The sequence below is a fragment of the Schistocerca americana genome, chromosome 1 (genome assembly GCF_021461395.2).
Source record: "Schistocerca americana isolate TAMUIC-IGC-003095 chromosome 1, iqSchAmer2.1, whole genome shotgun sequence".
NCBI lineage: Eukaryota > Metazoa > Arthropoda > Insecta > Orthoptera > Acrididae > Schistocerca > Schistocerca americana.
In genome coordinates, this window is record NC_060119.1 from 150,150,207 (window position 1) to 150,176,671 (window position 26,465).

General features: G+C 42.2%; 1 protein-coding gene across 2 annotated transcripts in view; it reads right to left on the minus strand.

Moving 5' to 3' along the window:
• LOC124621973 (serine/threonine-protein phosphatase 6 regulatory ankyrin repeat subunit C-like) overlaps positions 1 to 25,748 on the minus strand; it is a 42,115-nt gene extending 16,367 nt beyond the window's left edge. Inside the window, exons 1-2 of one of the 2 annotated variants that reach the window (XM_047147519.1) lie at positions 25,635 to 25,748; positions 9,982 to 10,555 (exon numbers count right to left, since the gene is read on the minus strand). In XM_047147519.1, the coding sequence (XP_047003475.1) occupies positions 9,982 to 10,544 (563 nt within the window). In that variant the 5' untranslated portion in view covers positions 10,545 to 10,555; positions 25,635 to 25,748. Of the gene's footprint in view, positions 1 to 9,981; positions 10,556 to 25,042; positions 25,141 to 25,634 lie in introns of those variants that run through there. The other variant, XM_047147511.1, reaches the window with a different exon arrangement.
• Between the last annotated feature and the right edge of the window lie 717 nt (positions 25,749 to 26,465).

A 26,465-nucleotide genomic window follows, 5' to 3' on the forward strand; every position in this document is an offset into this window, starting at 1 on the left:
AAACTAACTTTTCAAAACTAACTTTTCAAAACTAACTTTTCAAAACTAACTTTTCAAAACTAACTTTTCAAAACTAACTTTTCAAAACTAACTTTTCAAAACTAACTTTTCAAAACTAACTTTTCAAAACTAACTTTTCAAAACTAACTTTTCAAAACTAACTTTTCAAAACTAACTTTTCAAAACTAACTTTTCAAAACTAACTTTTCAAAACTAACTTTTCAAAACTAACTTTTCAAAACTAACTTTTCAAAACTAACTTTTCAAAACTAACTTTTCAAAACTAACTTTTCAAAACTAACTTTTCAAAACTAACTTTTCAAAACTAACTTTTCAAAACTAACTTTTCAAAACTAACTTTTCAAAACTAACTTTTCAAAACTAACTTTTCAAAACTAACTTTTCAAAACTAACTTTTCAAAACTAACTTTTCAAAACTAACTTTTCAAAACTAACTTTTCAAAACTAACTTTTCAAAACTAACTTTTCAAAACTAACTTTTCAAAACTAACTTTTCAAAACTAACTTTTCAAAACTAACTTTTCAAAACTAACTTTTCAAAACTAACTTTTCAAAACTAACTTTTCAAAACTAACTTTTCAAAACTAACTTTTCAAAACTAACTTTTCAAAACTAACTTTTCAAAACTAACTTTTCAAAACTAACTTTTCAAAACTAACTTTTCAAAACTAACTTTTCAAAACTAACTTTTCAAAACTAACTTTTCAAAACTAACTTTTCAAAACTAACTTTTCAAAACTAACTTTTCAAAACTAACTTTTCAAAACTAACTTTTCAAAACTAACTTTTCAAAACTAACTTTTCAAAACTAACTTTTCAAAACTAACTTTTCAAAACTAACTTTTCAAAACTAACTTTTCAAAACTAACTTTTCAAAACTAACTTTTCAAAACTAACTTTTCAAAACTAACTTTTCAAAACTAACTTTTCAAAACTAACTTTTCAAAACTAACTTTTCAAAACTAACTTTTCAAATACTAGTTAATTGTTTTAATTGCATTTCTTAATTGGTCCTTCAGGTTGGTATTTCTTACAATCAGCCCTTCAGGAGTTATTCGTTATTACTTGCATTAAAAAAATAAAAAAGTCAGCCGTTCAGGTGGTATTCGTTGCGGCAGTGATATTTTTTTTAAAACAACCCTTCAGGCGTTAATGGTTGTTGCTTTTTTTTAGAAAATCAGCCTTTCTGGGGTTTTGCTTTGGGATTTCTTTTATTTCAGTCTTAGCTTGTTTTTTATATTAGTCGTTCAGGCTGTGCGTGAAAAATTTTATCTGGCTAGGTTGTTACCAGTGTTTTTAAAATAACTCATAAATTGCTAAAGATCGCAAGCTTGTCCTGTCAAGGCTAACTTTTATGGCTATTTGCTTTTTTGATAGTAGAGGTATCATGCATGAAGAATTTGCTCCTATAGGACAGATTGTCAGCTAAGAGTTTGTAAAGACATCCATCAAAGTATCAGGAAAGGTGTGAATTAAGTGAGACTAGACGTTGCAGACAAGTGTATGCTGCACCATGAAAACGCCACATGTCACACAGCCACTTGAAGGCACTGCTTTTGTTCCACAGCCCCCATATCCACCGGATCTGAGTTGTCCTGACTTTTCTTTCCCAGAAATTGAAAAATATCTTGAATGCACTCATTTCGGGACTCTGACGAACATTCAAATAAATGTGACCGACATGTTAGATGTCTTAGCATTTGAAGCCTTTCTGCGCTGCTAACAAGACTGGAAACAATGACTCCGCTGGTGAATAACTGCCGGAGGGAATTACTTTGAAGGGCACAATACTTTTGACAAAAATAAAAGCTTTGATAGCCAAAAAAAGTAGTCTCGTTGCTTTTCTCATACACCTCGTATGATGGTATTTATTAAAACTAAAAATGAGGGAAACCACCAAGATAATCAGGGAAGCCGCCTCTAAAGTTGCAGATCCACAAAATGAGAAACTAATAAGAAACAGCATTCATTCTACTAAGAACGTCTTAACAGGGTATGTGGCCCATATACAGGACTGCAAAACATTAGTCGAACATGAGAATTTAAAAACTCAGGTCAACTGTGAGCCACTGTAGAAAAATAGCCCGTCGGTCACCCATTACAAAATTCCTACTAGCATGCCCAATTACAGACGTATACGAGCTAATTTTTGACAGAGAAATGGGTCGAGAAGATTTTAATGATTTTTCCCTTTCATTAATGAAATGCGTCAGAGGAAAAGCAACGTTACATTACGTGGCATAAGTGTCTACTGTTATGAGACAGAGATTGGTTGAAAACGGAAGTCTCCTGCAATATCTGTTGACGATTACTTTATGATAATTACACGTCTGAAGTCCTTTGGTTATGGACGTGTGTATGTTCTGTATTTCGGATAAGATAATATGTGGGACCTGTGGGAAAAAGACAGTGAAGGAAGTCTAGCTGTCTGCCTATCCTGCAAAAAGCAGAGGAAAACGCACAGTGAACAATAGGATTTGTCTTACTTAACAAATGCTATTGACAATACTGACAGAGGACAGACTACTTAGAATTACACTAACTTAGTACTCCGTCCATGAATGGACTAGCAGATACAGAAAATACTGGATTCAAATCTAGGAAGCGTAAATCGCCATCTAAGCGGTTAAGAGAAGAACTACTGGCTGTAAATTTAAAAAGGCCTTGCACGTGCTTAGCAAAACGACAGCTGTTTGATGTCGCCATTCAGACAGACAGCTCTGCTGAAATGCCATCTCTTTCTGTCAACTGAAAACAAATTCTGGACGCTGCCACCCAAAGTGATTAATCCTATATCTTTGTAGAAGTATAAAACACAAATAGACCCTCAACGTTAGTATGATAGATATAGTGATACGTTATGTTTCTCTGGAATAGAGAAGCTGGTTACTCTACACACATCTTAAGGCATCTAGTGCGTGTGTGCCACCCAAGTGAGATTTCGTTGTCTTCACTCTCCCCGAATTCAGTTAAAAACAGCGACTCTTCCATCTCGCACAGGCAAGCGTAACGCACTCAGCCAAAACGCATGCAAAAACAGAGGAATCTGATTTACAACAACTTTACAAACAGATATCCATCTTTTGATTTGCAGCTCCTTGTATTGGCCGTGTTTGCAGTTAAAATTTTTGGGATTTGAGGTCCGCCAGTTACGCAAAACAACCGTTTTTCTCAGTACCCAAACACGTTTTGGCATTACTGTGCCATCGTCAGTGGGTTTTCATTTTTATTTATTCATTAAATTTGGTGAGCATGAATTTTCTGGACCACTTGTGTTAATTATTACAGGTAGCTTGTCGTGTTTTCGTGTGGCAAGTACTTCCATTCTCCGCATCATGACAAGCTACCTGTAATAATTAACACAAAAGTGGTCCTTAAAATTCATGCTCACCAAATTTAAAGAATATATAAAGACGAAAACCCACTGATGATGGCGCAGTGGTGCCGAAACATGTTTTGGTACTGAGATAAACGGTGTTTTGCGTAACTGGTGGACCTCAAATCCCCCCCCCCCCCAAAAAAAAATTAAACAAATCTTACCACATATCAACGCATGGCATTTGATCATAGAAAGTCATGTCTGCGTTGTTTCTTTCATACTCACTCACAACCCAGCAATCAGTCGTTACGATCACCACAATTGAACACAAAGAGCATCCTGACGCTGCTACACGAATTACAGAAGCCAACGGAAGAACAGAAATTCAATGAGTGCAGGAAGTGCACTCTGCACCAAGGAAGAATCTCCAACACGCCTAAACAGCGTAAACCATAACGAAGAGGAGATCCTCAAAGGCAGCTGTAGTAGTTCCCAACAGGTGATCAGAAAACTCCGTCAGTTGTATGAAGATCATGCCGTAATAGTGCAAGATATTAACGCAGATACCAGTGGATTTACTCTCACCATGTACTTCCAGTAATGAAATATTTACACACATTGAAAAGCTAACGCACACATTTCAGACACGTTATGTCAAGCTAATTGTAACTGTTCTTCAAGCAGATGCTAAATCTGTGTCGTGTCGCAGTGCAACACTATGTGATAGGGGCCATGAATTACAGAGGCTGTTCTCGAGCTGCAGTTTTACACCGATGAGCCAAAACATTATGACCACATGTTTAACAGCGTGTTGTTCGACTTTTCAAAGACAGTACAACAGAGATTCTGATTGCCATGGCTTCTATAAGTCATTGAAGTACGAGGGTAATCCCAAAGGTAAGGTCTCTATTTTTTTTTATAAATACAGAACTATGTTCGTGTGGCAGTTAATCACACTGTTATGAAGGGTGCTTCACGCGCTATGTGTAAACATGCACACGTCGCTCTGAGGGCCTCAGTCTTGGCTTGGCAGCCGTTGAGAATAGAGCTCCCGTTTGATGTTACCGCCAAGTGGGAATTGCGCGCAATTATTCGGTTTTTGAACGCAGAGGGCACTGCACAGATTGAAATCCATCGCCAATTGACGGAAGTGTACGGTGAGTTGTGTATTGATGTCATAAATGTTCGTAAGTGGTGTAGAGTGTTTGCAGCTGGTCAGTCCGAAATTCACGAACAGAGGAGCGGGAGACCATCAATTTCTGAGGAGACAGTATTGAAGGATGAGCAAAGCGTGCGTGAAGATCGGCGGATCACACTGGATCATCTCTGCATGTTGGTTCCTGAGGTTTCCCGAAGCACCGCTCACAGAATTTTAACGGAAACATTGAATTACAGGAAGGTGTGCGCAAGATGGGTGCCACGCATGCTGAATGAGGACCACATGTGGCAACGAGTCGATGCTTTCCGCGCATTTATTCACCGCCTTGCAGCCGAACAGGAGAGCTTTATGGACTCAATTGTCACGAGTGACGAAACGTGGGCGTACCACTTTGCACCTGAGACCAAGCAACAATCACGCCAGTGGCGGCATTCTTCTTCGCCAAAGCCGCGGAAGTTCAAGCAAACGGTGTCTGCCGGTAAAGTCATGACAACCGTTTTTTGGGATCGGAAAGGGGTATTGTTGGTCGACTTTATGCCCACTCGGACCACAATTAACGCTGACAGGCACTGTGAGACTTTTAAGAAACTCAAACGGGCAATTGAGAACCGGCGTACACATTCTCCATGACAACGCTCGCCCACACATCGCTCGACACATAGTTGCTCTCTTGCAACAGTTTCAGTGGAACAATCACCCACCCACCCTATAGTCCTCACTTGGCGCCCAGTGACTATCATCTGCTCCCTAGGTTAAAAGAACATTCGGCCGGAAAACGATCCAGCTCCGACGACGAGGTGAAAGAAGAGATTCATAACTTTCTGAACAGCACGGTGGCGGGGCATACAAAAACCGCCACAGCGTCTACAAAAATGCATCGGTAGAAATGGTGATTATATCGAAAAATAGCTCAATGTTCGAGCTTTAGACTGATGTAAACCACTGTAGAAATAAACAGGTCTATGTACTTATAAAAATTAGGAGACCTTACTTTTGGGATTACCCTCGTATGTGGCACCAGATGTCTACGCCCAGGTGAAGCAATTCCTGCAAAGTAAGAGACGGCTGTCTACTGGCACACAGCTGGCTCCCGATGTGTGTTCCAATGGATACATGACAGGCACATTATCTAGACAAGACAGTGTTATTTCACTGTAGCACGATTCTGACTTTGCAACACAGACGGTTATCCTGCTGGAAGATGTCATTACCTGAGGGTGAGACTTCAAGCATGAAGCGATGCAGGTGGTCCGTAATGTTCAAGTATTTCACAGCCATCATGATGCGTTTTATTACCATCACAAATCTAGTGGAAGCCCAACTCAATCTACCTCTAAACACAAGGCATCTGTGGTTCAGTGCACGTTTCGTGTCTGGATGTCAGAGTAAGGACCCAACCATCGACCCGTTGTAACAAGAAATGCGATTTATTCGACAGGCCATATGTTTCTATTGGTCCGCGGTGAATACCCTGTGATGCTGTGCCCACTGCAATCTTAACTGACTATGTCGTTTGGTGAACACAGGAATATGTAGGGGTCATGTGACGTGGAGCTCCATGTTCGACGATGGCCTTTGAACGATGTGTTCCGAAACACTTGTGCCTGCACCAGCACTGTGTCGTCAGACCTACCACCGATCGCTACCTGTCTAGAGTTACACAGAAGGCATCCTCCGACCTCTACGTTTCGTGAAGATACGAAGTCGTCCAAAACCATACAGCCTACTCCTCGTTTCACCATCCTTCGACCACTTTCCATAGGTGCTCACGACAGAAGTAGGCGAACAGGCGACCACCTTCGCCTTCTCAGAGATTCCCGTTTGCAGCCGCAGTGCCACAACAATGGGCCCTTTGTCAAAAAGGCTTGTATCAGTGGATTTGCGCATTTGAGGCCCGAATCTTCGCTATAATGGCTTCCCTTTCATCTCTGTTCCGCTGAAATAATTCTCTTACTTCGCCACATGCCCGCTACAGCATCAGGAGGCATTCAACCTAATAGTGGGCTGCGGACATAATGTTTTGAGTCATCAGTGTAAGTGCACAATCATCCTGGAAATACACCTACTTACCAGAACATGGCGTGAGAAATCTCCAATGTAGACGTTACATTTACGAGTGTCTCAGCTTTTAGGTATGTTCATTGGGAAGTCACCTCACGACAGAGAACTAGCGACTATAATCTGATAAATTACTGATTTACTACTAAGGCCTACAGAGTGATTTACAATTCAAGACGGTAAAAAACAAACTTCACAAAGAAAACTGGGACCTTCTGTGGACTGGGTTCGGTTCCCCACCCTTAAGAGACCCCAGAGACCATATTGGCGAAAATGCCTTCGAATTAGACTCGGTCTGGGATGCGATAAGGACTCTTACACTGAGGATTCCATTCAAACTAGCACCGTGATGTAGTGGATATGACACTAAACTGTTGCATGAAGGGTCGTATGTGCAAAACTTTTAATTTCTATATTCGGTTCGAGTACATTCTACAAGTATCCACAAATGTCATGAATCATTGTACTGGAATGTTCTGTAGCTGTGTATTACTGTTTGTGTTCTGGCTGGAGGCAGTTCGCTCCACGCCCTTTTATGTGCAAGTGCTGAATAAACATTCGTTAAGTGAAGTTAGTGTTCGTTATTAATTTAATTACACCTTCTTCTAAGTGACATTCTGGTGGAGACGTTGGGTATTGGAACTTACGATAGCGCACGTTATCGACGACAGTGGCTCCAATCAGGCCACGACAGAGCCGCCGTTTACGTGGTGAGAAACCTCAGTTCGAGCCATATTCAACACATCGCAGTCTATCGAAGACAGAAGAAGACGAGGACGTTAGGATGACAGCAACTGTGTGCCACCCCATGAGACATCCTTCCGGGTTCTCTGGTGACGATGGCCAAGATCAAAACAAGTGGCAGAGGGTATATGAGCGTATAGCCTAGTTTAACAAATGGGATGGCAACGTGTGTTTGGCTAACGTATTTTTCTACTTGTAGGGCACTGCCAAGCAATGGTATGAGAACAACGAGGAGAAGTTCACAAGCTGGGAAGTATTCCGGACGGAACTGCGCAAGTATTTCGGCAAAACAACGACAGAAGTGCGAGGCTGAAGATAAACTAAAGTTCAGGGCACAGCGTCCAAGAGAAACTACAGGATCCTACCTTCAAGACGTCTTGGAGCAGTGTAAAATAGCGGATGTTAGACTGAAGGAGGAAGATAAGGTTGCACATCTCATGAAGGGTATTGCTGAGGACATGTATCAAGCCCTACTCCTGAAGGAGGTTCCGACAGCTGACGACTTCATAAAATGGTGACAGTATATCGAGACAATGCATCAAAAAGAATTACACGCAAGAAGTTTGAACGGCTTCCAAACGTCGAATCGATGTCTGTGGTGGAGGAAGGAACTGATTTCACGAGTGTTCTCCGTCAGATAGTGAGAGAGGAAGTTCAGGAGGCACTTTGATTGCATGGAGAGCAAAAAACCCAGACGCTTCAAGATGTAAGGGAGGAAGTGGAACGGACATTGATCCCAATCTCTCGTCCTTCATTTCCCTTTGAAACGGTGAAAAAGTCGAGACCCAGGCGGAGTCACATTCCTACAATATAACATGAGCAACCTGTCTGGGCTAAGTTAGTGGCATTCACTGGAAGGTTATTACTAGCACCATAGAAAACTTCATGCAAGACAGGGGCGTCGAGGTTTGTCATCTGCTTCTGTACACAGCATCACTGTTACAGAAATGAGTGCCTACTACAGCACCATTACTAGGTCACTCCCTAACAGAGAAGCAGAGAAATGTGGTAAGAAGACCCAGTATTGTGTGGACGCTGCTCAAAGCTTCGGTGTTGCTGTGATGTCATGAGGGTGTTGTGGGTGAACACAGAGCATATGAGCGTATGTGCTTACAGTACCTTGCCTACTAGATATCTGCTGTATGTAACATGACTCTTTGGAGCTTGATGTAAAATTCCCCCTGTACCGATCAGGGTTAACAGAATATTTTAACTACGAAAACTGATGGGATACAGTAAGAAAATAGAAACAAATAATGCAACAGGCAAAGTTGTAAGACTATCCTGCACAGTGGTAGGCGCACTGAGGCAGGATGTATGATATTTTGAATACATTGAAAAGTACATCGTGATCATAAGTAGAAAGTGCTATCACCAACTCATGGCTGGTCACATTTGTTGGCTTCCTATGAGATGTTTGTTGATGCTGGGGCTGGCAGAAGCAACGCTGCTGACAGATGCAGATGCAGAGTTTCACCTGCCAGCTCAAAGGTGTCCACTTGGCTGTTGAATGTGTACTGTGAGACATGGAACTGAGTGAAGGGAGGAAGTCTGAATTTGCGACATGTCACCATTTACATCAGGGCATGACAAGTTGTAGATACATTGCTGCTCTCATTGTCTCATATTGCGGCATACTGTTATGTTCCTGGTGCTAGTAAGAAGCGACATACTCTTCATTTTCGACTTCTCGTTATCCAGCTTAATACCAGTCAGAAGTATCTCATCAGTAGCAACTGTGACGCCAAACTACTAGATGCAACTTTTCGTCGAGAGAGTTGTGATGAGCTATACATCAGGCACAAAAAATCCCGAGCACTCGCCTGCTCGAGTACAATCTGCAGAGGTTACTGCGTGTTTCCCTGCTGGGTAGCACACCTGTGTACTCACAACAAGAACGTCTCCTGCTGAAAACCCAATAAACATATCTTTTTTTCTCAGAACAGGCATAATGCCAAAACCTACATACACATACGGTTTAAATGAACTAGCGACTGCAAGTATTGATGAATTGCTTAGAGATCAAAGCAGTTCTCGAAGTTATAAAATATTTGGCTCTTCCAAAGATTTTGTTAGCTTATTTATCTCGTAACAAACATTTCAGTTCATAGATCTGTTGTACCAGTCACGAAAAGGCAACAAAAGGTTTGTGAGCTATCACCAGATGAATTTTGTAGTCTCCACTGAAGGTATATTTCCCAGCACAAACACATCTACTTAATTCAATGGTAAACATTGTAGGCTTACAAAAACACAAACACACAGAAAACACACACAAACACACAGAAAACACACACAAACACACAGAAAACACACACACACACACACAGAAAACACACACACACACACACAGAAAACACACACACACACACACACAGAAAACACACACACACACACACAGAAAACACACACACACCACACACACCACACACACAACACACACACACCACACACACCACACACACAACACACACACAACACTCACACACACACACACACAACACACACACACACACACACAACACACACACACACACACACAACACACACAACACACACACACAACACACACACACACACACACACACACACACACACACACACACACACACAATCCACACACACAACCCCTAGCACTGGAAAACACAGATTAGCATCTTGCTCTTATGCTTGTGCTTACCTGATTTTTGTCGGTGGCTGCCCAAGTAGCCAACACACTTCGACCACATCCTTGGGCTGGTTGTGCACAGCATCGGCCCAACCCTGAGTGGCCAGCACCTGGAAGTTGGCCTTTATGAAGGCGACGGCGGCTTTCGTGAGGCTGGGGCATGTGTGCCTGACAGCGAGCACTGCTGTGGCCGCCGCTGACTCTACAGTCAGCAAAGAAGCCAGCTGCTGCTCACACTCTGTCTTCAATCCCAACAAATCGTATTTGTCTGCTGCTGCCAGAACTTGGGGAGTCATGCTGGACGGATGTGGAGTCCTCAGCGTGTGGCAGTAGGCCAGTAGCTCTTTTAGCACCGGACCCTCCACGTCTGTTATGGTGACCTCATTGCTGCTGGACTCCAGCGTGTCGTGGCTGAACATTGCGCTGAAGACGGGGCTCCTCGCTGCCAGGACGGCCCTGCGCGCCATCAGCCGCGTCTCTCCTGCCACGAGAGTCACCATGGGGCCCTCCCCAGCGTCCAGTAAGGCGTCTAGGTCGACAGCTGCAGTTTCCTCAACCTTGGTAACGGATTCCATTGCGGGTGATTCTGGAACACAGCGTTACTGATCAGCCCTTTGATCTCACACAGCGCTCTCAGTAATTGTATGATGCACAGAGACACCTGTGTGACGCAACAGTTCGTAATATTTTTACTTTACTTGTAAATTACGACACCCTGATATTCTTGCTGTATCAGACAGACGCCATAAGTGAATAACTGCAGTTCTTAGGTAACACAGTACCAATATTTCCTTAACAGTTTGAACACTTCTTTTGCCCAAAATGTATCCCATTTCTTTAGTTTCTATCTACATTTCAGTCTCTATCGAACACTGAATCTTCCAAAATGGTGTACTGGCACAATACCGATAAGTGTAATATATTGATTATTCCCAGCTACTGAGGTGTTATCTTGAAGCTGTGAGAATAGAGGACAGGCACTCCAAGGTGCGAAAGCAGAGACGATGCTGAGGGCAGAGAAACTAGGAGAGATATTATTACATGAAGTAGACCGTAAGGGAAGTGCGTCGCGAAAATGCAGACGTTCCCAGAAGCAGTCCCAGGGCGCTAGTTACTCTTCAAGGAATTAACATGTAACTTCATATGTCGTCTACATGCTGTGGTAGGTTGCCACCGTAGCACTTACTAGCGGTAAAGAGAGCTTGATACCAACCCTGAGAACAGCAGCGTCAGTAGGCTCACAAGGGTTAGAAAGACAGCGAAAACGCCAAAAAAACTGTTGGCCTAACAGTCCCTGCTCCGGGGAAACCGAGGGGCGGGGCTAAATGACGTATAACAACAATGTTGCAAGTCTCATTTTGCAGAGCAATTACGTTTAGCTTTCAGCTGAACAATTTTGATACTAATTACGGACTTAGGTAGTGCAACTGCATTAACATCCCCGCCTTAGGAGCAGTAGAGGGGACCTAACTAAACCGTGATTGGAAGACGCTTGCAAGAGACTTGTGGGATTAGCTGGTTGGCTTTAAGTGCGAAAAACAGTGCCCCCACGCGTTCGGTCTTGTTCCGGGTAAGTCTCCTCTCACTTGGAGTGCCTCAGTGAACAGTGTCACATTCAGTATGCTGTGTTTTGCAGCTACGTTGTGGCCTTAAGAGGCTGCTTGAGTTTGCTACTGTGGTTAGCATCTATCCTAGGACTTCTGCACTGGTTTCTGTTGTAAATTGTTATTCATGCTTTTTCTAACCCTAGAACTACCCTCCAGTGTGATAGTCCTGTCTGGAATAAACAACTGTTTCAAAACCCTTTGTCCAAGAGTTTCCACAACGAGTTCCCTATCATGTCTAACAACCTGCATTTCCAGTAAATGCCTGCACCAGTACTGGCTCAGATAGAAGAAAACAAACAAATGCCTTCACTGTGAATTGTCCTCTTGCCTTCTGCTCTGTGCCGCTCGGGAGCGCAGACTGACAACCCCTTTTCTCCCGCTCCCATCCATGTCAGGACACGACATAAGGTCAGAAGTTACCACACAGTCCACTCAAATTAACGTGATCACAGTCTATGTTGACATCAATGAGCAATGTGCAACATCCATTCACAGGCTGCACAGGGTACCACTATCACAGATTGTCAGGTGACACAGAAGACATTGCAGACTTTGTCGTAATGTGGAGAGAGAGCAATTTATCTGAATATCAAACGCGCATTATAATTGGCTTTCAGGGCAATTGAGGAAGGATTTCAGGACAGCTATGTTCGTCAACTATTTGTGGGCCGCTGTATTCAGAGTGTACCATGCATGACAAAAAATGGCTCTGAGCACTATGGGACTTAACACCTGAGGTCATCAGTCCCCTAGAACTTAGAACTACTTAAACCTAACTAACCTAAGGACATCACACACATCCATGCGCCTAGAACCGCTCGGCCACAGCGGCCGGCACCATGAATGACAAAACGGCACTATCCAAAAGTGGCGCCAATGCTACTGCGGTGCACCATATATGACAGGGATTAACGACGGCTGCAGAATTGTGTCCGGGGCAATAAACGTGTAACAGCTGAGCAACTGACTACCCAGTATCTCCTCGCCGACCGTTTAGTGAACGTTGCTGCGTATGGGCCAGAGCATCAGGTGCCTGGCCCATGTAACCAAGCTGACTACCGTTCAGGGGAGACGAAGGCTGCAATTTGCACGCCAATAGCACAAGTGCATGTCCGTAGAGTGGCGACAGGTGAACTTTTCAGATTAATTACGTTTTACGCCCCATCAGACTGAAGCAAACGCCCTGCAAGCATGGTCTGAACAGTCCAGACTGGACGACGGAGGGTTATGGTTTGGCGAATGTTTTCGTGTCATTTTCTGGATGGTACTCTCATTCTGGAAGGCACACTGGATAAATGGAAGTATGCCTCTCTCCCTCGGAATCATGTCTTCACTTACATGCAGTTTCGTTTCCTTGGTATGCTACACTGTGTGTCCGGACACGCCCAAATACATACTTTTTCCTATTAGGTCCACTATGCTGCCACCTACTGCCAGTTACTCCATATCAGCGACCTCAGTATCCATTAGACATTGTGAGAGCAGAATGGGGCGCTCCGCGGAACTCACATACATCGAACGTGGTCAGGTGATAGGGTGTCACTTGTGTCATACATCCGTACTGGAGATTTCCACACTCCTGAACATCCCTAGGCCCACTGTTTCCGAAGTGATAGTGAAGTCGAAACGTGAAAGCATACGTACAGCACAAAAGCATACAAGCCCACCTCGTCTGCTGAATGACAGAGACCGCCGACAATTGAAGAGGGTCGTAATTTGTAATAGGCTGACATCTATCCAGACTATTACACAGGAATTCCAAACTGCATTAGGACCCATTGCAAGTACTATGACAGTTAGGCGGGAGGTGAGTAAACTTGGATCTCATGGTCGAGCAGCTGCTCATAAGCCACACATGCTGGTAAATGGCAGACGACGCCTCGCTTGGTGTACGGAGCGTGAACATTGGACGATTGAACAGTGGAGAAACGTTGTGTGGAGTGACGAATCACGGTACACAATGTGGCGATCCGATGGCGGGGAGTCGGTGTGGCGAAAGCCAGCTGAACGTCATCTGCCAGTGTGTGTAGTGCCAACAGTAGAATTCGAAGTCGGTGGTCTTATGGTGGGGTCGTGTTTTTCATGAGGGGGCTTGCACCCCTTGTTGTTTAGCGTGGCACTATCACAACACAGGTCTGCATTGATATTTTAAGCAAATTATTGCTTCCCACTGTCGAAGAGCTATTCGGGGATGGTGATTGCATCTTTCAACAGGACCAATCACCTGTTCTTAATGCTCAGCCTGCGGCGGAGTGGCTACACGACAATAACATCTCTGTAATGGACTAGCCTGCACAGAGTCATGACTTGAATCCTACAGAACACCTCTGGGGTGTTTTGGGAAGCCGACTTCGTACCGCCTCACCGATCAACATCGATATCTCTCCTCAGTGCAGCACTCCGTGAAGAATTGGCTGCCATTCCCCAAGAAACCTTTCAGCACCTAATTGAACGTATGCCTGCGAGTGTGGAAGCTGTCATCAAGATTAAGGGTGGGCCAACACCATATTGAATTCCAGCCTTACCGATGGAGGGCGCCACGAACTTATAAGTCAGCTCACGATAGCTGAATGTTCCATAGGCCACCGTTCGAAAGGTACGGCGAAATTCCTTGAAACGTTACCTCTAACACGGTTAGAGGCTGCAGTGAGTGCAGATAGTTGTCACGGTGAGCAACGTTTGTTGTATTAAACGTAAACATGGTATGCAATTAAGAAATGTTACCCTCTCACGTGGAAATTAAAATGTGTTTCTTTCAATGGTTCATTATTCTTTTCCGCATGTGCTTACGCGTTTTTACAAACTTTCATTGCATTACGATAACTCTTCTGATTGTGGGGTGGGGGAGTACTTCTCAAATTGCAAAAGTTTGACTATAACCATCCTGTTTTTCCTCAAGTTTGGTTACAAATGCGCAAAAAAATTCCGGAAAAATTAATTTTCACGTTCACAAAAAAAACTTCATTATTGCAGAAGATGAATTTTCAATATCGCTAAATGAAATTCCTAATTACCTACCACATAAGCTATGCAACTCCGCGTTTATTCTACCCCACTCCGTACGACGGTAGACTCAGCGGCAAGATGGAAGATTGATTGTTGGCTAAGGACACAGGCGAAAGTTACTGTACACGGGGCTAAGCAAGGTTGTGTGTTGTGTTGTGTTGTGTACGTCCATATACTTAGTCAGAAGTTATTGCTTTACTTAGCTAGCGGGATGAATGTCTCGACGCTCGTATGTAAGAATATTTATTTTTCTCTCGTCACTTTAAGCGTTTAAGGATGTACTTCATAAACGAAACATGGAGTGGATTTTGTTATTAAGGACAATTTTAAAAACAAAGCCGCGTAAAATGACGCGTGTAGGTGGCACGGAGGAGATTTATATCTCAAATTTACGGACTAGTTCGGAAATGTGTGAAATAGTGTATTTAAGGGACACCCATGATCATGAAGACAAAATCGGTAGGGTTATTTAATCGCGGAATAATTACAAAAGAAGAGCGTGCGAAGGACTAATTTCACAAGGTAGTAAAATAATACCAGCAGATTATCTGTGTCAGCTAGCTATGAAATACAGAAGAGACGGTTTGCATTTATCATTCTACAGAGCGCGAAGGAAACATATGCCCACTCATCCTGGTACTCCAGGCCTTATGGCACTTAAATCAGGTATTTTATCAAACCGATACGAAAGATTCTGCTTTGTAAAGCCGGAAAATAATGTATTTTCATGGGTGAACAAAATCTGCAATTTATGAATTGTAAGTTGCATACTGTATTGGCGGATGGAGATTTTACGTATGACCAAAAGACTTCATCAGCTTCATACGTTGCATTTATGCACTACCTTTGAGTATGTGTATGTTGCGTTTTGTTTAATGTTATCAACAACTCTATGTGGAACGGTACTCAGTCTGTGGACTAAAAATTTTAACCCTAAAACACTAATTGTAGATTTTGAAGTTGCAGTTCATGTGGCGGCACAGAAAGTTTCCAGGCGTTAATACTGAAGACTGATTATGTCAGGTACAGTGGAACATGGGCTTCGTTCTGAGTATTCCAATCCTCAGTCAGAATCCCGAGACTTTCTGAAACATTTGTTTGTTTTAAGATTCTTATTTCCAAAGCACACTCTTGGGGTGCATTTGTAGAGTTGCTTAATATTACTCGCAGTCTTAATCAGTTAACTTTTTTATACACTACGTACTTGAAACAATGGAAGTGAAGATGATACATTTAGCAGAATATCAACAGATGACAACAATTCAACAAACTCCATCCTTCTATCCACGAGTTTACGGAAGTTTTGTAGCAACTGCAAAGTGTTATCTGTGCCTTACCACAGTGCACTAGAAAAGAGAAATAGACATTTCTGGGAAAATCGTCATGTTGCTACTTAACTATCAAACAAATACCAACGTTGTGAAATGTCGTTACTGGAGTATGTAATAAGAATTGCACCTCGGTTATAGCGTATCGCACGGAAGGAAAAGTGTTTCACTGGGGTAAGCACTGTGCTGCGGTACCACTTTTAAAGGTAAGCTTTTGTACACATTATCAGATAGATTATATAATGGTAAGACAGAGATTTAGGAATCAGGTTTTAAATTGTAAGACATTTCCAGGGGCAGATGTAGACTCTGACCACAATCTATTGGTTATGAACTGTAGATTGAAACTGAAGAAACCGCAAAAAGGTGGGAATTTAATGAGATGGGACCTGGATAAACTGAAAGAACCAGAGGTTGTACAGAGTTTCAGGGAGAGCGCAAGGGAACAATTGACAGGGATGGGGGAAATAAATACAGTAGAAGAAGAATGGGTAGCTTTGAGGGATGAAGTAGTGAAGGCAGCAGAGGATCAAGTAGGTAAAAAGACGAGGGCTAGTAGAAATCCTTGGGTAACAGAAGAAATATTGAATTAAATTGGTGAAAGGAGAAAATATAAAAATGCAGTAAATGAAGCAGGCAAAAAGGAATACAAACGTCTCAAAAATGAGATCGACATGCAGTGCAAAATGGCTGAGCAGGGATGGCTAGAGGATAGATGTAAGGATGTAGAGGCTTATCTCACTAGGGGTAAGATAGATACTGCCTACAGGAAAATTAAAGAGACCTTTGGAGAAAAGAGAACCACTTGTATGAATATTAAGAGGTCAAATGAAAATCCAGTTTTAAGCAAAGAAGGGAAAGAAGAAAGGTGGAAGGAGTATATACAGGGTCTATACAAGGGCGATGTACTTGAGGAGAATATTACGGAAATGGAAGAGGATGTAGACGAAGATGAAATGGGAGATACGATACTGCGTGAAGAGTTTGACAGAGCACTGAAAGACCTGAGTCGAAACAAGGCCCCGGGAGTAGACTACAATCCATTATAACTACTGACGGCCTTGGGAGAGCCACTCCTGACAAAACTCTACCATCTGGTGAGCAAGATGTATGAGACAGGCGAGATACCCTCAGACTTCAAGAAGAACATAATAATTCCAATCCCAAAGAAAGCAGGTGTTGACAGATGTGAAAATTACCGAACTATCAGTTCAATAAGTCACGGCTGCAAAATACCAACGCGAATTCTTTACAGACGAATGGAAAAACTAGTAGAAGCCGACCTAGGGGAAGATCAGTTTGGATTCCGTAGAAATATTGGAACACGTGAGGCAATACTGACCCTACGACTTATCTTATAAGCTAGATTAAGGAAAGGCAAATTTACGTTTCTAGCATTTGTAGACTTAGAGAAAGCTTTTGACAATGTTGACTGGAATACTCTCTTTCAAATTCTGAAGGTGGCAGGGGTAAAATATAGGGAGCGAAAGGCTATTTGCAATTTGTATAGAAACCAAATGGCAGTTATAAGAGTTGAGGGGCATGAAAGGGAAGCAGTGGTTGGGAAGGGAGTGAGACAGGGTTGTAGCCTCTCCCTGATGTTTTCAACCTGTATATTGAGCAAGCAGGGAAGGAAACAAAAGAGAAATTCGGAGTAGGTATTAAAATCCATGGAGAAGAAATAAAAACTTTGAGGTTCGCCGATGACATTGTAATTCTGTCAGAGACAGCAAAGGACTAGGAAGAGCAGCTGAATGGAATGGATAGTGTCTTGAAAGGAGGATATAAGATGAACATCAACAAAAGCAAAACGAGGATAATGGAATGTAGTCGAATTAAGTCGGGTGATGCTGAGGGTATTAGATTAGGAAATGAGACACTTAAAGTAGTAAAGGAGTTTTGCTATTTGGGGAGCAAAATAACTGATGATGGTCGAAGTAGAGAGGATATAAAATGTAGACTGGCAATGGGAAGGAAAGCGTTTCTGAAGAAGAGAAATTTGTTCACATCGAGTATAGATTTAAGTGTCAGGAAGTTGTTTCTGAAAGTATTTGTATGGAGTGTAGCCATGTATGGAAGTGAAACATGGACGATAAATAGTTTAGACAAGAAGAGAATAGAAGCTTTCGAAATGTGGTGCTACAGAAGAACGCTGAAGATTAGATTGGTAGATCACATAACTAATGAGGAGGTGTTGCAGAGGATTGGGGAGAAGAGAAGTTGGTGGCACAACTTGAGTAGAAGAAGGGATCGGTTGGTAGGACATGTTCTGAGGCATCAAGGGATCATCAATTCAGTATTGGAGGGCAGCGTGGAGGGTAAAAATCGTAGAGGGAGACCAAGAGATGAATACACCAAGCAGATTCAGAAGGATGTAGGTTGCAGTAGGTACTGGGAGATGAAGCTTACACAGGGTAGAGTAGCATGGAGAGCTGCATCAAACCAGTCTCAGGACTGAAGACCACAACAACAACACATTTGCGGTAGGGCTTTCTAATATTTCGCAGCAAAGGTATGTGCAGCCTTGTGGTAATGAAAATATGTTTTGTGGAGAAGGTAAGCTGCTTGGCGGAAATACAATCTGCGTTCCCTCCCAGCTTTCAGGCTTTCTGTGAGAGAATTTACTGCACGGTGTATCACAAGACTAACCACACCTGAACTCTCTGGCAGATAACATGTTTGTATCCTGAACGAGGCTTCAACCTGAGTTATTCGCCCGCACCTTACGGAGCAGCTTGAAACATATCTAGACCAAGCCCGGCCAAACGGCGTTCTGCTAACGCGAGCGCTTCGGCTGCGCTCCTGCCTAGAGCTCTGAGCGCTGCCACGAGTGGGGCTGAGGTGTGAGGAGGAACAGGGAAGTGGAGGCTGCAGCCGGACGCCAAACATTCGCCTTGTCAGATGCCAAGCAGTTTGCCGACAACACTGCTCGCGGTAAATGAGATTTACGTTCTGCACTGTAATTACTATGGCGTTCACAGACATGTCTGAAAAATAAAAAGTGGAGAAGGAACACTGGCTCAAATGGCTCTGAGCACTATGGGACTTAACATCTGAGGTCATCAGTCCCCTAGAACTACTTAAACCTAACCAACCTAAGGACATCACACACATACATGCCCGAGGCAGGATTCGAACTTGCGACCGTAGCGGTCGCGCGGTTCCAGACTGAAGCGCCCAGAACCACTTGGCCACACCGGCCGGCGAGAAGGAACACTGTTCAGTGCCAAATGGAATACTTCCCACATCGTTTAAAGTCCGTGGAAAGTACTTAGTATGCCATCACCTTACTATGACCATGAAAACCTTACTGCTTCGTGATTGCAACACAGCCAGGCAGACGATATGACGCTCTTGTCATCTGACTAACGACAGCGGAAGTTAGATGAACCGAAGGTAGCCATTAAGAAGAAAAAACCGAGTTAAATTTAAGTACAGTGTTGACAAAACCTTTTGTGACCATCATGCGTGTTTTTTGAATTCAGTAAGTGTCTTAATGCAACGAGACAATCTTTTGGTAACATATGGCGGACAAGATTGATGCCACCAAATAAAAAGTAGTACTTCAGGTTCATGACATAGAACATTTCCCACATGTCAGAGGAATCGTTTGTGGACCAGACATAGCCTACAACGTTTTGGTAACAAACATCTCATTATAATTTCCGAAAGAGATTCCAAGAGACAGCACAGTTCAAGACGTATTTCTATTTATTTGTTAGATCGGTCTCACTTTTGACTGCTAGTGACCTCATTATTTCCAATTTGAGCTGATCCAGGTACTTGCAAGAGTTTTACAAAATGTTTCACCAAAAGCAATAACCTCAACTGCACAGACATGCCACTAAAGTTATTTCAGTGTTTTGTTAAACACATCTGTGCTATCTATTTTTTTCTGTTACAAAATCAAGAATGTCCCACCAATATTCAGGCTTAAGATATTTTAATCTCTGCAGAAGCCCCATGTGTTTGACTTTATCACGAATCGTAGTTGTAGACATATCACGTATCATAACATTAAAATGTGTATAAATTTATAAACATTACAACTTATTGTAAAATATCTATTTGTAGAGCTTCCGTAGCTCTGCTCACTGTAATAGCACTACCTTCTGTACTTCTTTAATCAAGTAATGAAAGTTATTGCTTTGGCAGTAAAATAAAAATTTGAAAGTAAACGTGATAAAATCCTGCTTGTATGCTGCAATTTTCGCCTCTTAGCTGTAATTTAACTCTACTGCGAACACGTCTTTCTAAGTTTCCCGCGTGTGCAGCTTTCAGCATGTAGCCCTCTTACACACTTACCCGGAATAGTGCAGTGGAGGGGGAAACCGGAGCGCTGACCCGACTTGAGCGCGCTCTGGGATCGCAAATCTTGGCCACGCCTGATCCAGACTAACAGTGTTGATCCAACTTACACTTCATAATTCGGAAGTCTCAGGGAACTTTACAATCACATAACCTCCTCTCCAAAGTTCACATTTCATTTAGGCAACCGTAAAGAGGTACGGACTCATTTGTGTGAAACGTGCCCAAGCCGCACATCAGACAACAATAGCGAACTTCAGTTGACTTAATGTTGAAACTTTTTAGAGTAAAAGCTTGACAGGACAGCTCATGACTACTACAGCAGGACAGCTCAAGATTATTGCGTACAGTTACACTGATCTGTGTTCCAGTATTCCACCTTTTTCAGGAAGACATGTAAAAAGAATAATTGTAAACCTGTATCGTTGATGTGAATCTGTTGATTTTTGGACCATGTTTCAGGCTCAAGAATTATAACGTTTCTGGGGAGCGAAAATATCCTCTATAAAAATCAACATGGATTCACCAAACTGTTAGCTCTATTTCTCCACGAGATCCATAGCACTGTAGACAATGGCGGTCAGGTTGATGCCATGTTCCTTGGCTCCATGAAGGAATATAGCACCGTCCCGCACTGACATCTAGTGAAACAAATAAGAGCTTACCGAGTATCTGACTAGATCTGCCACTGGATTCAAGACTTCTTTGCATCATAGGTCCATTATTATTTATAAGTTCTACAAATGATCTAGTAGAAAGCGTCGCAGACTTTAATACTGGTGGCAGATGATGCAGTTGTCTTGAAGAAAGTAGCAATGCAGAAGACAGCGTCGATTTGCGGAAAGACCTGGAGAGGACTGATGAATGGTGCAGGCTCCGGCAGTTGCCTCTGAACATAAATACATGTAAGACACTGCGCACATATAGAAAAAGTAATCCACTAATGCACAACTATACTATTGATGACAAACTGCTGGAAACAGTATCTACCGTATAATATCTAGGAGTAATTATCCTGAGCGATCACAAGTGGAATGACTATAAAGCAAATTGTAGGTAAAGCAGATGCCAGACGCATTCATACGACGAACGTCAAGGAAATGTAAAGCATCCACGAAGGAAATGCATATAAGGCCGTTTTTCGACCGACTTTTGAGTATTTTTCATCTATCTGGGATCCTTACCAAGAAGAGCCGATAGAGGAAATAGAGAAGATACAACGGAGAGCGGCCAGTTTCGTCGCGGGTTCTTTCAGTCAGCGCGACAGTGTTACAGCGATAGTCAACTTCCAGTGGCAGACGGTACAAGTTAAGCGTTGTGCATTATGGAGAGGTTCCTTCAGAAAATGTGGAAACAGATATTATATTAATTCGACATAGAATCCAGTTCAACACTGAAACTGAATACGAATCATTGTGAATGGATACGCACCAATGACTCACACATCATTAATTAATGAAAATCCGCTCAAATTGCTTAATTACTGCTTTATTAAGTCCACACACCACCGGTTTCGGCCTTTATAACTGGGCGTTAATATGAAACTGCCGAATGTTAATATATAATATGATAGATATAAAAATATTTTCCTATTTTTTATAATAGGAGACGAGACAACGTACAGTGCAAGTACAGATGGAATCAACAGCTTACTTTTTTGCAGTATAAAAGCAACGTCACATGATATAAACATTAAATTAAACTCGATTTGAACACTTTCGCACCCAAATACGTCAAAGAAAAATGTTCATAACATAATTAAAAAACTGTAGATTCCAAGAAATTTACACTTAGCCTGCTTTAGCTTAACGACTTATTCTGACGTACTTCAGAAGCACAATGCTACGTTTTTCAAATAAAATGATCAGGTAATACTTAGAATAAATAAATGTGTGAAACAGTTGCAATGAACGAAGCAGCCAGGTACAGCGTAAGCAATTGGCGTGGGGTTTCATTTATTGAACGACAGTTGCGGGGTCGACAGAAGCGTCCGATCCCACGCGTCGGCTTTGACCCGTGACGTAAGGGTGTTGTGTGTGACATCACGACGGTGCGGAGTTTGGTTTGAGTGTGGCTGTCTCCAGTTATGTTTTATCTTATTTTATTTACTTTTCTCATCTGTTCGTTCTATCTCGTGAGATTTTTTTTAATTTAAAAATACTTATTACTTATTTTAATTATCTGTTTCCTCCAATTTCGGTTTTAGTTTATTATATTTATCTTTCTGATCTGTTCGTTCTATCGCGTGAGATTTTTTTTTTAAAAAGACAAAAAACACTGAACAGCTACTGAAGCATCTTTATCTTGTATGGGTTGCAGGGGTTACGACCCCTGCGGAGGTGGGTGGGTATTCATGCATGGCTGTCTTCACTTACACGTTGTAGCTACGCAAAGCGTCTAAATTTGTTTATATTTAGTTTGCCCCCCACCCAAAACACGCCATTTCCCGCGCTTGTCCCGTTAGTGTCATTAGGCTTCTTGTGGAAAGTGTGTGTGTTTGTTTTTGTTTCCGCCATATTTGTGACGTCATGGGTGAAAGCAGACAGGCGGAATCAGCACCATCCAAACATGCAGAAAGTAACAAGCAGACCATTGCTTTACGATTTCCAACAATTCCATTTAACATACATGGCAAAAAAAAAAAAATGGAACAGCATGAAAGACAACGTCCATTGTGTTCCAATTATGGCATATGCCACCTGGGGTATAGCATATTTACTGATAATGGATTCGATATCGTCCGCCAACGGAGAGCGTTGTGTGTTGTTCCAACAGGATAATGCTCTTCCACACACTGGCCGCGAAATTCAATGTGCTCTGCCAGACATGCAGCTACTTCCCTTACCACCATGATCTCAGGATGTGTCTTTAATCGAGCACGTGTGGGTTATGATGGGACGAGAAGTGACACATGCGACTCATCAACCAACAACTCTTACAGAAATACGTGAACATGTCCAGCAGGCATGGCATAACGTATCTGAATACACTGTTTGCATCTGTACGATCAACTAGATGTCAGAGTCAGCGCATGCACTGCCGCTTGTTGAGACTACACCACGTACTAACATGTTTAAAAAAAAATGTTGAAAAGTGTGTGAAATCTTATGGGACTTAACTGCTAAGGTCAGCAGTCCCTAAATTATTCTAAGATTCTAAGGACAAACAGACACACCCATGCCCGAGGGAGGACTCGAACCTCCGCCTGGACATGTTTCAGCATTGGTCCTAATCTAGTACTCCGGAACTTTGTGTGCTGCTGATCTGTAATATAATCATTTCATTTAATCCATACGCACTATTGCAACAATAAACCTTGATTGAACTGGAAACCACAAAGGGTGTACTATTTTTTTTCCAACAGTGTACCCCGATGCTTTGTAAACATTCTGATGATTAAACGTATGCAACGAAAAAACCAAAAGTCTGCCTTTCACAATGTAAAAAACTGAACCAGTCATTATAGACCGTAAGTGATTTACGCTGATTGAACAGGCGATGTAGCAATCACTGCACCAGGCCTCTGTAATATCACAAATTTAACGGGCTCTCAGTAAGCACTGCCGTTTTGGTCCATCGACATTTGTTGTGTTTCACCGCTGCTGTCACGAGTTGTCAGAGTGTAAACATGCTTTTAAGGCTATGACTTGAGCCATTTTAAGTTTGATTAAGGCTTACCTTTGCAAGGGAATTTTATTCAGTCAAGAGGTACTACAAAGTATGCTGTCTATTTCATAAGGAGCACTTTTAGACCTAGCTGATTTTACAAACATTGATCAGCTTTTATTGGAGAAGAGGAGAATTATAAGAAAACCGATAATTTTCTTTCATTTATATTCCGTCACTTCGTAGCAAGCCGAAATGACTCCACGCAGGCCTAAAAGCGTCACTGAACAGTTTCCTACATTTTACTGTCTCTTGCTATCACTGGGAGAACGAGAAAACTTCGTATCAGATTAAACACAAATAATGAAAACTAAAATATTCGTCTGCACTTGTCCCCTCTTAAAACAGATGTCGGCATAACCTCGAAGAGTTAATAGATCTTCTGTGCGAAAAAAGCGCAGACACTCCCTACAACAAGGAGGTATACACGCCAACAGATAAATATGCCAACAGACATACGATGTTCTGTGTCTGAACCTTCGTGCATATTTAGTCTAGACGACGCTTTACACTTGTTAGGGTTTGAACGGGTGGTTCATGAGCCGGCTGAAGAAACTGCGTGAGAATCTAGCAAATTGACACTGATGAATTTCTCCTCGTGAAAGCAGTAGCGTAATATGACCGTTTTGGAGCGACGTTTCTACAAATTTCTTTTCTGGCAACAAGGACACATTAAGCGGCTGATTTCCCAAAAAGAAATCGCCAGTGTAGTTTGCCAGGGAAGCCTGCATTCACATAAGAAAGTGGTAGATTTTCTGAATCAGAGAAGTTGTCACCTCTGTAGCGGCGCAAAATCGCCAGTTCAATCCGACTAAAGGCTTTAATTCCTCCACGCACCGACGTCTGCAGTGGTTCGTTGAAACTTGGGAGTGCGCCAGGATCCAAATCTTACGGTGCAATTTATGCTACGTTAGTGAACACTTATGATATAAAAAGGGAACACCTGAGGTCAAATCTCATGAAGCATGGAGCGAGCTGCTAGGCAACATAGGACGGGCAGTCAACGTTTGGTACATGTCTGACTGACGATGTAACAAGCATTTCGCGACTCACCTCTTCCAGCTCCGTATCCTGCACTTATAATAGCTACTTCGAAATTTCACTGACAGTTTCACATATAAGTTTGCGATACGAGTCGTGCAGGCTCAGCGTTCTTACCTGCTGCATATATACTTGATATGCACTTCCTACTGCGCCACCTCCAGACTGTGTCACGCCATACGAGTCACTGTTCCAAACTTTCAAGCTACGCGAGGCGGCAGCAGCTGTAGTGTCACGTGACTCCCGTTCCCCGAAATCTGGCGGAGAAGGCCGAACGCGCGAGGCGTGACCTTCGCTTCGCCCAGCGTTTCTTGCCAAGAGATGAACCGACTGTTTCCTGCACCGGAACGCTGCATTATGATACGAATGACGTCTTGCTGCAATGGTAGACGCGGCTGAAGAAGTACCTTTAGTCTTCCTAGATTTCTGTACCATTTCGTCGATCACCACGAAGGTATGATCGTACGGAGTATATGCACAAATACTGTATATTTCATTAACCCTTTGAGCGTCACATTTAGAAAAAAAATTGGGGAAAATTTTTTTGAGATGAATATTTACTGTATATCTTGCACATATGCCATATCCATTACAAAAGTTCTTTTGAAGCAATTGGTTAATAAATAAAATAATGATTCTCAATGGCATCATTAGAAATTACGTAATAATTACTCAAAGAAATGCATACATAATTGTATTGTAAACTTACCGTATTTCTCTCCCTTGCCCTGGAGGAACTACACACAGAATAAAACCAAACACAACAGTTATTATTCACTCACGAATGCAGTAGCACAACTCACGACACTTCTCTGTTCTGCACTTCAAACAAACGGCGAGTCACGAAAGCAAACGCCACTGTGATCTGTTGGCCAAACTCTGAACTACGTAAAGCGATGCCAGACGGTATCACTGAAGCATTGGGCAGCTTAAAAAATCCAGGAATACTTAATGATGCCATTTGGAATCGCAGACGCAGAAAAGGTTAACAGAACAAAGCACGTTATAATGAACGGCGAATGTGTTACGGAAACGAAAATAACATCCTGTGTGCGGAAAGGAAGTCTAATACGGCCAATATAGCTCTCAGTATACCTAATTATTTATCAGATTCTGTGAGATAAACTATAAAATTTTACGCTTTCTATGTTGTCTACATAGTAGTACTCCATTACACGATCGTAATGTGAAGATGACCCTTAGAACGCTTTAGTTTCTTTTTGTTTTTCCATGCATTTTCTTTTACGTATTTTTTGTTTTCATTTCATTGTACATTGAAAATGTTATTTCAGAATAAGATCTCGTAAGTTTAATTTTTGGTTCAGTTATGTTCCTGTTTACATAATGTACTTGTGATGAATGTGATTGCTATTTTCATTTGTTCTGATGTTGCATGTTCTCTCGTTAATTAACACGACTATTTAATTCAGTTTCTGTGAGTAGAGTAACATGAACCTGTGTTCTGGCATGAAATTGTAAATCAATGTGATCAGAATCATTGAAAGTGTTATGAGAAGCGAGATGTATGAATGGTGTATAA